Genomic DNA, 12,536 nt, shown 5'->3' on the forward strand with positions numbered 1-12,536 from the left:
GCCTCTACCACCTCCATTGGCAGCATGTTCCAAGCATTTTGCACACTCTTTGTAAAGAAAAATCCTTGCATCTTCTTTAAACTTATCCTCTCTTACTTAAATCTATGTCCCCTAGAAGTTGACATTTGTAGCCTGGGAAAAAGACTCTAACTATCCATTCTATCCATGTCTGTCATAATTTTGAGAACTCCTACCATATCCTTCGATGCTCAAGTGTAAACAGACCAAGTTTGTCCAATCTCTCCTCACAGCTAATACCTTAAAAACCAGACAAGATCCTGGTAACCATTACTGTACTCTTTCCAAAGCCTTCACCTCCTTCTGGTAGTGTGCTGACCAGAACTGTACACAATATTCTAAATACAGGAACAAAAACAGAAGTTGCTGGAGTTCTGAGGAAGGGTCACCGGACCCAGAACATTAACTCTGTTTTTTCCTTCACAGATGCTGCCAAACTTGCTGATCTTTTCCAGCAACTTCTGTTTTTGTTCCTATTTACAGCATCCCCCCGCAGTTATTTTGGTTTTTTTTACAATATTCTAAATGTTGTTTAACTAAAGTTCTATACAGCTTTCTTTTCCTTTATTCATTCATGGGATGAGGGTGTTGCTGACCAGGCAGCATTTATTGCCTGTCCCTAATTGCCCAGAAGGCAGCTCAGAATTAACCGCATTGCTGTGGGTCTGAAGTCACATGTAAGCCACATGGGGTAAGGATGGCAGTTTCGTTCCCTCAAGGACATGAGTGAACCAGATAGGTTTATTTCAACAATTGACAATGGATTCATGGTCATCATTCGTTTCTGAATTTCAAACTTTTTTTGTTGTATTCAAATTCCACCACCTGCCGTGGCAGGATTTGAACCCAGGTCTCCAGAACATTATCTGGGTCTCTGATTTGGCAGTCCAGCAATAAAACCACTTGGCCATTGCCTCCCCGGAGGCAATGTAACTGCCAATTTATATACTCTTATGGATCAACCAATGAAGGCAAGCATACTATATGCCTTCTTGACCACCTTATCCACTTGTATTGCCACTTTCAGGAAACATGGACCTATATGCCTAGCTCCTTCTGTTTGTTGATGCTACTAAGGGGTTCTGCCATTTACCAAATACTTCTTACTGCATTACATCTTCCAAAATGCATCAGCTTGCATTTGTCTGGATTAAGCTCCATCTACCATTTCTCCGCCAAGTCACCAATCTGTCTATATCCTGCTGTATCCTCTGACTATCCTCCTCACTATCCACAGCTCTCCCATTCTTTGTGTCATTTGCAAACTTGGGAATCAGGTCACCTACATTCTTCTCTAAATTATTTATATACATTCCAAACAACAGGCGTCCCCCAACTGATCCCTCCAGAACACAACTCAGCACAGATCTCCAGTCGGAAAAGCATCCTTCCACAGCTGCTACTCTGTCATCTATAACTAACCCAGTTCTGTATCCATCTTCCCAGTTCCACAAAGATCCCCTGTGACTTTACTTTTTGTATCAGCCTGCCATGAGGGACCTTGCTACAGTCCATGCGAACAGCATCTACTGACCTGCCCTCAGCAACCATCTTTGTTACTTCCTCAAAAAACTCAATCAAGTTTGTGAGACACAACCTCCCCTGCATAAAGCTATATTGCCTATCACTAATAAGTCCATATTTTTCTAAATGTAAGTAAATCCTAACCCTAAGAACCTCCAAAATTTCCCTACCACTGATGTAAAGCTCACTGGCCTGTAATTTAGTGATTATCCCTGTTGCCCATCTTAAAGGAACGCCATTGGCTATTTTCTAGTCCTCTGTAACCTGTCCTGTGACTAAAGAGGATACAAAGATTTCATTCAAGGCCCCAATAATTTTCCCACTGGCTTCCTTCAGCATTCTGAGATAGATCCCATCAGGTCCTGGGGACATGACTTGCTACTTTTCAATTTACCCAATATTTCCTCCTTTTTTTAATATTGGCGTGTCCTAGGATATCTAAATAACCCTCTCAAGACTCATCATCCACCATATCCTTCTCCTTTTGTGAATGCCAATGCGAAATATTCATTAAGAACCTCAGCGATTAAGAGGCAGCTGAATCCTGTTACTGAGCCAACTGCATCTCTGTGGAAGTCGATGAAAAATCACTGGTAGGCCATGAGGCTTCCTCATTCCATACATTTCAGTATTACATTAGTAGGCTTTTAAATACCACGTAATTCTGATAGGGTGAAATGAAGAGGTAAGTAACTCATGTGGAACATGAACACCAGTATAGAACGGTTGGGTCAAATGGCCTGTTTCTGTGATGGAAATTTTGTGTAATTCAACTTTTAAACCAATGAGGATCTCACGCATTTTCTCAGGAACATTCCAGTCATGCAACATTTGGCATATGGACTGAAACATGTCACAAACGAGAAAACTGATTTTGTAACAATAGTATGCATTGTCCTGTAAATACGGTCCAGACAAAAATCATACCTTCAATCCATTCTTTCCTGGTGTTCCAGGTGCACCCTAGAAATATAATGGACAGTTTTAGTCTGCAAAATATTCGATATTGCTGAAATGAGAGTCATGTTGTCAAAGTACTCATCAGGACAAATGCAAGAATGCCAAATTTCAAACTATCATGATTAACACTGGAAGAGAAATGGGTGCCAGTAGTTTGGCATTTTGACTCTTGATTGCCATGGAAAGAACAGTTGGGATTTCTATTCTTGGTTCATTCGAAGAGAGCTTCTACATAATCTTTTTGTTTGTAGAGATCAGGAGAATGAGTGGAAACGTTTTATCATTTGCGAGCCGATAATGGAAGAGTGGTATCTGTTGGTTATGGAGACCTAGGGCTTTCGTCAACTCAACTGCCCCATACAAGTCCAATGCAATCAACCAGTGACTGAACAATTGGGTATTTTTTTGTAAAGTTGCACAAGAGTCCCTGCGGGAGTCCATTTATAACAGGCCCTGAAAAGAGGCCCATTTTAAACCCAAGATAACAAGGCGTAGAGATGGATGAACACAACTAACCAAGCAGCATCAGAGGAGCAGGAAGGCTGATGTTTTGGGCCTAGCCCCTTTTAAATCTACATGAGTCTCGCTTCCTTGTCTGAAACCTGCATTGTTCCTCTGATACTCCCAGATCATTTAAATCTTAGTCAGTAAGCAGTCTTACAGTCCGTCATACTGCCCACTCCCCCCACTGACTCTGATCCCCATCCCACTCTCAACATGAGATCAAATGGTTATCAAGACCAGAACAACACAAAGACATTCTAATAAGGTAATCTTTCACTTGGTTGTAGCTGTGTTAGACTCTTGTTGGAGGCCTGTGGCTTTGAATAGCTACCCCCTCATTATACTCTAGGCGTAGCCACCATGTGAGCATTACCTGGTTGGATGATATGATTTGTTTCACAGGATAGAAATGCAAGTCCAAAAAAGATCCCCCAGAAATTCCGAAGAACAGGAGAGATTTGCCCAAATATTTATCATGCAAACTACACCTTAAAACATCCTCACATTGGTGCTGAGGTTCTGCTGTGGACAAATCAATGGATCTAATGCTAGATTACAAAATATAAAATACTTAACTCAATGTAACGTGCTTCGGGATATCCAGAGGTCACAAAGGCACTAGGTAAGTTGTTACAAATGACAGTCACAAAGTACTGTTGACATTTTTAACTCAATCCTAAACTGTTTTTTTTAACAAGAGGACTGTTATAGCCAAAGAGAGACCCATGGGATGTAACACTTAAAGGTGGCAAAGAAACATTAGAGTCTGTAACTGTAATGAATTGGGGAAACTCGCCTAGGGTCATCACCTAACAAAATGCAAGTCCTTCTGTACTTGAGTGCATCACCTTTCTGATCAGCAGCACCGACAAGGTATTCCATCACACTGTGTCTTTAAGAAGTGTTACAAAAGTTAGCTTTCATGCAAGACTTATAAATGATTTGAAGTGTCTGGTGGAAAACTAATAAACTGAGATGCAGAAGTAAGTTCAACAATTACACAATTGCACAATTTAATGCATGAACACTGGCATAGAAGTACATAGTATCAAATCTCCTGGCACAGAAACAGGTCATTCAACCCAAATGCTCAATGTCATGTTCTTGCCTTGTGTCCTACTTTGTCCAACCCTATCAAACATTCCAGTCTCTGTCATGTACTTATCTTGTTTCCTTTAAATGTATCTTTGCTATTCACCTCAATCACTCTCACAATTTACACATTCAAACAGCTTACTGGGTAAAGACGTCTCTCCTGAACTCCCTATTAAATTTCTGGCTTTTTTTAGTTTCTTCAACAGTGAAAAAAAAATTCTGACTGTTCACCTGGCTCAAACCCCTTCATTATTAGGTCATCCTTTAGCTTTTTCTTCTTTTTTAATCCATTCCCTGGATGTGGGCATTGCTGGTTGGCCCAGCATTTATGGTGCATCCCAAATTGTACTTGAGAAGATGATGGTGAGCTGCCATCTTTAATCATTGTAGTTACAAAATGTGGGTACACCCAGAGCATGGTTAGGAAGGGAGTATCAGGATTTAGATCTAGCGAGAATGGTGATATAAGTAAATGCCTCAGGCAGGCAGTGAGAATGAGAGGGTCTCTGGTCAGCTAGAACCATGTAGAACCTGCAGCACAAAGTCTATCAGTGCTGTAAAGCTCTAGATTAGATTAGATTAGATTAGATTCCCTACAGTGTGGAAACAGGCCGGTCAGCCCAACAAGTTCACACCGCCCCTTGAAGCACCCCACACATCCCTGAACACTACAGGCAATTTAGCATGGCTGATCCACCTAGCCTGCACATCTTTGGACTGTGGGAGGAAACCCACGCAGATACAGGGAGAATATGCAAACTCCACACAGACAGTTACCTGAGGCTGGAATTGAACCTGGGTCCCTGGTGCTGTGAGGCAGCAGCGCTAACCACTGAGCCACCGTGCCGCCCTATATAGACAGGCTCGTGCCATGAACAAATGTCATCCTCACTTCTGAGGGGCTCTCTCTCTCGCGCTCTCTCTCTCGCGCTCTCTCTCTCGCGCTCTCTCTCTCGCGCTCTCTCTCTCGCGCTCTCTCTCTCTCGCGCTCTCTCTCTCGCGCTCTCTCTCTCTCGCGCTCTCTCTCTCGCGCTCTCTCTCTCTCTCGCGCTCTCTCAAAGAGATACACACATGCTCACAGAAACACACACTCAGAGAGACACATACATACACACACACAACACAACTCTCAGTGACACAAACACTCAGAGACACATATAGACTGATACACGTATGGGCAGATATGCCTACACTCAGTCACAGAGACACATATGGACACATACATACATACACACCCTCTAAGAAATATATACACACTCTCAGAGACACAGACACACGCATCACACACGCACTTAAATACTTACCACTGGACCTCGCCTTCCCCTCTTAAAGTGGGATAGATCAGGGATGGGACCCATGGGGCCCATGTCACCTCTGGGTCCACGTGCACCAGACGCTCCTGGAGGCCCCATAGGTCCAATGGTGCCTTTTGGGCCTGGATTTCCTGGTGGACCTTGAATGAGATGAAATGGTGCAATTTATTAATCTAACTTTATCAACAACACCTTGTTTATAGCTAGAGCTTTGAATGCAATAAACCATCCAAGGCATTTCACAGTTTCAGTTGTGCTGAGGGCTTGATTTGCCAATTGTGGAATGATTAAAATCAGGGATATGCAAGAGGCTGGAATTAATCTTCAGGGGTTGTTTAGCTGGAGATGTTTACAGAGATTGGACAAGATGACACCATGGAGATATTTGAAAACAAGAGAATTTTTTTAAAAAATCAGTTTGATGATAAATTTGATGCTAGTGAAGGTCAAGGAGTACATGGAAATGAAGGAACAGGACTTGCTGTGAATTCAGAGCCATGTCAAAGAGATTTGGATGAATTTGTGTTTATTGAGATTGGAATTTGAGAGGCCATGAGAGCAGCATTGATATAGTTATAGTATAGAGAATGAACCCTATCGTCTTATTAACAAAGACGAATGGGGGAAGTGTTTGCAGGAGCATATCGGCTGAGCTAAAGGCAGAAATAACAATGTTACAGAAATGGAAGCACGTGGTTCTGGTAATAAGAGTGAATTTGGAGTTGGAAGTTTCACTCAGGATCAAGGTTGTAGATGATCTGGTTCAGCCTCAGTCAGTGACTAGGAAGGGCAATGGAACCAGTGGCCAGGAAGTCTCAGATAACACAGTGTAGATCTGGATGAACACCAGGCCATGCAGCATCAGAGGAGCACGAAAGCTGACGTTTCAGGCAAGAAGGGTGTAGGCCTGAAATGTCAGCTTTCCTGCTCCTCTGATGCTGCTTGGCCTGCTGTGTTCATCCAGCTCTACACCTTGTTATCTCAGATTCTCCAGCATCTGCAGTTCCTACTATCTCTGAGCCAGGAAGTCTCAGTTTATTTAATGCCAGTCTCAATCTTTATTCATCTCAAACGTTTCCTTATGGATACCTTATTACCACTAATCTTAACTATTCCAGTGTACTCCTATCTGATCTGTTACATTCCCTCTCCATAAACATGAGATCTTCCAGACCCCTTTTGCCCTTGTTTTAATTTGTGACAAGTCCTTTTCTGTTCTCATTGACTGCCTCTTCCATATCTCTAGAATCATCACCAGCCCTATAAATCTCTAAGAAATCTGCACATCGCTGGTTCTGACATTTATAGTATTCCTAACTTTCATTGATCCACTGTCAGTTGTCTGTCCATCTCCTCATTTATAGAGTTATACCGCATGGAAACAGACCCTTCGGTCCAGCTGTCCATGCTGACCAGATATGGTAAATTAATCTAGTCCCATTTACCAGCATTTGGGCCATATCCCTCTCAACCCTTCCTATTCACGTACCCATCCTTATGCCTTTTAAATGTTGTAATTGTACCCGCCTCCACCACTTCCTCTGGCAGCTCATTCCAAACATGTACCATCCTCTGTGTGAAAATGTTGTGAAGAAGCCCCTTAGGTCCCTTTTAAATCTTTCCCCTTTCACTGTAAACTTATTTCCTCTAGTTTTGGACTCCCCTACCCTGGGGAAAAAGACCTTGACTATTGACCCTAACCATACCCGTCATGATTTTATAAACTTCGATAAGGTCACCCCTCAGCCTCCGATGCTCCGGGTAAAATAACCCCAGCCTATTCAGCCTCTCCATATAGTTCAACCCTCCAACCACGGCAACATCCTTGTAAATCCTTTCTGAACCCTTTCAAATTTAACAACATCTTTCCGATAGCAGGCAGACCAAAATTGAACACAGTATTCCAAAATTTCCTTTAACCCCAAGCTCTGGAACTCTGTCCAGCCACCTCTCCATTTCATATTCTTCATCATAGAATCCCTACAGTGTGGAAAAAGGCCACTTGGCCCAACAAGTCTATACTGATCCTCCAAACAGCATGCCACCCAGACTTAACCTCCCTACCCTGTCCCTGTACCCCTGCATTCCCTGTGGCTAATCCACCTAGCCTGCACATTCCTGAACAAGATGGACAATTTAGCATGGCCAATCCACCTAACCTGCACGTCTTTGTATTGTGGGAGGAAACCAGAGCACCCAGAGGAAACCCACGCAGACATGGGGAGAATGTGCAAACTCCACACAGACAGTTGCCCGAGGGTGCAATTGTACCCTAGTCCCTGGCACTGTGAGGCAGCAGTGCTAACCACGGAACTACCCCTTTAAAAGACTCCATAAAGTCCTAACACTTTGAAGAGGCACTTGGTGATCTGGCCCATCATATTTTTGTGACTTGGTCTCGTGTGCTTTTAAAGCCCCTGCAAAGGACCTTATGGTGGTTTTATAACATTAAAGGTGCTACATGAGTGTAAGCTGTTAGTGTCCTTAGTGCTGTCAAATGAGTTAATCTGCTACATATAATGAACAACAAAAACCAGGGAGTGAACAAACTAGTAAAGTTCTTGACATTCTCTTCATTTCTCTGTTCGAATCTTAAACAGTGAGACTTGTGGATTACGCCTCATCCTTAATGATATTTTGCCATTCTTTTGCATCTGTTTTTTTTTGAGGTTAGCACTCGACCGATTCCATCACTCTCAGCAGAGCTGTCAATTGTTCAATGGATTGCAGCAAGAATGTGGCACAATTTGGAAAAAAAAATCTTCCGTCTACTCAAGTTTACTTTGGATTTCAGCCACAGCAATCATAAACAGTTTACTTAGTCACGAAAACATTCTTTAATGCCACATTGAAGACACAGTTCTAAACAAAATACTTCTGGCGGTATATCATGTCAAGTGTAAACAGTCAATATTGGTTCCAATTTTTCCACACTAATAATATAAACACTTCCTCCCTCGCAGTCATGCTTTCACCACTTTCTCTTTGCAAATGCCCTTTACAAGTAATTGAATGAAAACCGAATCGGAAATGGGGACTTGAGTTTACTACACTTAAGGCACGTTCCTAAGATTTAAGGAACATTGGCAGAGGTTCAAACAATTAAACAATCCTGTCTGTACTTGATTTGTACCCTCAACCTCAGACTCTTGAACATTTTCCTATTCAAAGTTCCAATTGTCCTGCTTTTACAATGCAACTAATTAACACTATTCTTTCATCTACTTCCCTGCCCAAAAATTAATTAAAATTTGTGATGTGGGAACGGGATGGGTGAATAAGTTTGCAGGGAGGAAGAAAGATGTTGCATTTTTATGGTGTCTTGTGCAGCATAAGGTCATGCTAAAATATTTTACAGCCAATAAAGTACACGTTTGAAGCATAGTCACTCAGAATGCAGCATCAAATGCGCACGCTTTCACAAACTGCTTTGTGTTAAATCACCAGAGAGTTTTTTTTAAAGGTGTTAGCTTAACAATAAGTGTTCGTCATTGGGTCAGCTAGCTGGACCTCATGGACTATAATTGGGGCTGTTAATCTGGTCCAATCAGGGAGTCCCGGCTGACATAGAAAGGTTGAATCACAAAACCCGACTGTGTAGAAGCAGGCCATTCGACCCATCAAGTCCACACCAACCCTCCGAAGAGCAACCCACCCAGACTCACCCCCATGTCTGCAACTCTGCATTTCACTGATGGCTAATCTAGTTAACCTACACATCCCTTGACACTATGGGGCAATTTAGCACGGCCAATCCACCTAACCTGCACATCTTTGGACTGTGGGAGGAAACCCATGCAGACATGGGGAGAATGTGCAAACTCCTCACCCCAAGGGTGGAATCAAACCCAGGACCCTGGCACTATGAAGCATCAGTGCTGACCATCGTGCCACCATACTGCCCTAAAATGTTGACCATACTGACACTCTAGTGCCTAACGCACTGTTCATGTGTAAATAAAGGATGACTTGGTGATGAGATACCAGCCTCTGTAGAATTATTTCAGCAGCTGGCTGTGCTTCATTGGTCTTCTGTACAAGATGCTGTGGGGTATTTCTGAAATGTGAAAGGACACATGGGAACTCAATAGGCAAGCAGAAGCCTTGGATAGGCTTAGATTTACAGAATGTGGGAATGGGAAGCTGGCCAGGAGAACATGAGAATGGTGGTCAAAAAACAACAAAGGCAGAGCTGATGGCCTCAAACAGCTAAAAACACGATGAGCTCTACCCCACCCATTGCTGTCAGGTGTCAAATCTGGGACCTCCCTAATTTGTTCAGCTCGATGACTCACACTGCAATCTAATCAAACATAGTGACTCCATTTGTTAAACACGCTGTCAATTCCTGAACACGATGCACTCAAAACAACTAAAAAAAATAGTGATTCACATCAATCCAGCTGTGCAGGTGACTTTGCCATGAAGCAGTCAAACTTTGTCCTTGTGGTTTATGATATCAGGTGTTACACCCCTATGGTACATTCCGACATAGTATTGTGCTGTATGCATTGCCTGTCGAAAGCCAGTCTTATTACGACACAGAAACTGTAGCTACAATAATGCTACAGAAGTCTTTAAAGATTGAAGAATACATTTACAGCCCCAGTAATTAAACAAGGAAATTGCCTCTTCATTTTGTTGAATTTCCAGTTGCAGGGTTGACAGGATTGATGTTGAGGGGATGATTCCCCTGTCTGGGGAGTCTAGAACTAGAAGAGATCACTGTTGCAGATTAGGGTGTTTGGCCATTTCACAAAGAGATGAGCAGAAATTTCTTCAGTCAGAGATTTGTAAATCTTTACAATGCACTGTCCCAGAGAGCTGTGGTTGCTCAGGAATGTTTCTGAATGCAAATCCCTTAAGCCAAGCAATAGACTCCACAAACATTGGGTTTAAGATGGTTAGTCCATCACCAAGTCGATAGATTTGCAGCAGTTTGCTTCTTTCCACGAGTACACAAGGGGCTTGTGCTGAGGTCCCCAGCTGTGAAGGTACCCTGGCCTCTTCAGAACCTGTTTAGCAAAGACCAGTCTCAGCAATGGGGTGCCAGTCAAGCGGGCTGCTTTGTCCTGAATGGTCATAGTGTCATAGTGATCTACAGTGCATCGGCCCATCAGGTCCATGCCAATCAAGTCTCTCGTTGTGTAGATTTTGCTGGAGCTGTGCCCATCCAGGCAAGTGGGGAGTATTCCATCACATTCCTCACTTGTGCCTTTGAGATGGTGGACTGGCTTTGGGAAGGCAGGAAGTGAGTTGCTTGTTTTATACACCAATATCCACACATTGAATTAGGCAGCAAAAGATGGCCAGGGATTTGCAAAAGTTTTATTGTAAACCTCCAGTTTAGCACAAATGGCAGGTTCCACCCTTCCCTTCTGAAGTCTTTTCCTGTCCAGAAGCCAACTCCCCACTTGGGAAAAATCTAGCTCTTAAATATAAAGTCCACTGAACATTATCTGCCATCAATAAACTCTGGGCTGTTTTGTTTGGCCTTTAAAGGGACCTGCATTTCTAACACTGACATTACTCTCCGCGGAATTTCTAGCCTCTGACCTATCCTTTGAGCCACTGTATGGCTTTATATGGGTTGATCTAGTATAATTTCTGGTCAGTGATAACTCCCAGGAGGATGATGCTGATAAAGCAGCATCTATTCTGCCAAGTACTTTTATATGCTTAAACAGATTATGTCTCAGCCTTTTGACCTGCAGAGGAATTAATTTGCTCAATCTCTTATAGCAGGATAACCTTCTTATTTTGGAAATCAGTCTTGTGAACCTATATTCATAGAATAGAATCCCTACAGTGTAGAAGCAGCCAACTCAGCACATGGAGTCCACACTGACCCTCCAGAGTATCCCATCCAAACATACGCCTCCCTACTTTATCCCCTTTAACCCCACATCTAACCCACCAAACCTGCATATCCCTGGACACTATAGCACAGCCAACCTACCTAACCTCCACATTTTTGGACTGTGGGAGGAAATCAGAGCATCTGGAGGAAGCCCATGCAGACACTGGGAGAAGGTGCAAACTCCACACAGTCGCCCAAGGGTGGAAATGAACCCAGGACTCTGGCACGATGAGGAAGCAGTGATAACTACTGAGCTACTTATTCTGTCCCATCAATGGCTAATATATGTTTGCTTAGGTCTGGAGACCAGAACTGCATCAGGTGTGGTCTAATGTATTTCAGGCTATTTCTCGAGGAGACACTCGTAGAACATTTTCTATTGTTTGAGGAACTACATTAACCCTTGAAGTTTCTGAAGAGAGTCACCAGTTTGTTAAGGGAGATGGGAACATTTAAGTGATTTTTACCAGGTGGTCCTGGAAGGCCAGGCAGGCTTGGAGGGCATTGCAGTGTTTCTGAGCATTTCCTCCCCAGCTGTGTCTTTTCGCTGGAGTTATCCAGATTTGTGAACAGAAGCTGGGAAAAGAAGAGATTTCATTGTTAGGTTGTTTTACACATAAAAGAAAATCTGTTACTGATAAACCACTGGATTCAAAACAAAGATGGGGGATTTGCATGGTAACCATTCAACTGCAGAAATCAATGTCTTGACTACCAGGTCTCTCGTTCATTGTTTCAGCAATGCTGGGTGCAATAATAACAGAGAGGGGCTGAAACTTGACACACAAATGGATATAGAACAGATGGCAACATATTTATTGCTTGTTACACATGGCTAACATATTGTTTCATTGGACTGACAGCAGCTATTTTTAAAGTTCATTCATGGGATATGGGCATCGCTAGCTGGGCCAGCACTTGTTGCCTGTTCCTAAGTGGCTTTGAGAAGGTGGCGGTGAGCTGCTTTCTTAAGCCACTGCAGTTCACATGTTGCAGGTAGACCCACAATGCCATTAGGAATGCAGTTCCAGGATTTTGACCCAGTGACACGGAAGGAACGGCAATATATTTCCAAGTCAGGATGGTGAGTGGCTTGGAGGGGAACTTGCAGGGGGTGGTGTTCCTATATATCTGCTGCCCTTGTCCTTCTAGATGCAAGTGGTTATACGTTTGCAAGGTGCTATCTGATGATCTTGGATGAATTTCTGCAGTGCATCTTGCAGATAATACACACTGTTACCACTGAGCATTGCTGGTGCAGG

The 12,536-nt window shown here is 43.0% G+C and overlaps 1 protein-coding gene across 2 annotated transcripts in view; it reads right to left on the minus strand.

Annotated features, from left to right (window-relative positions):
* The window catches only part of LOC125446728 (collagen and calcium-binding EGF domain-containing protein 1-like), a 162,931-nt gene that overhangs the window by 20,183 nt on the left and 130,212 nt on the right, over positions 1-12,536 (minus strand). For both annotated transcript variants that reach the window (XM_059640194.1, XM_048520487.2), the window contains exons 7-9: positions 11,742-11,850; positions 5,406-5,554; positions 2,470-2,505 (exon numbers count right to left, since the gene is read on the minus strand). In XM_059640194.1, the coding sequence (XP_059496177.1) occupies positions 2,470-2,505; positions 5,406-5,554; positions 11,742-11,850 (294 nt within the window). The remainder of the gene's footprint in view (positions 1-2,469; positions 2,506-5,405; positions 5,555-11,741; positions 11,851-12,536) is intronic.

The sequence above is a fragment of the Stegostoma tigrinum genome, chromosome 36 (assembly GCF_030684315.1).
Source record: "Stegostoma tigrinum isolate sSteTig4 chromosome 36, sSteTig4.hap1, whole genome shotgun sequence".
NCBI classification, from domain to species: Eukaryota; Metazoa; Chordata; class Chondrichthyes; order Orectolobiformes; family Stegostomatidae; genus Stegostoma; species Stegostoma tigrinum.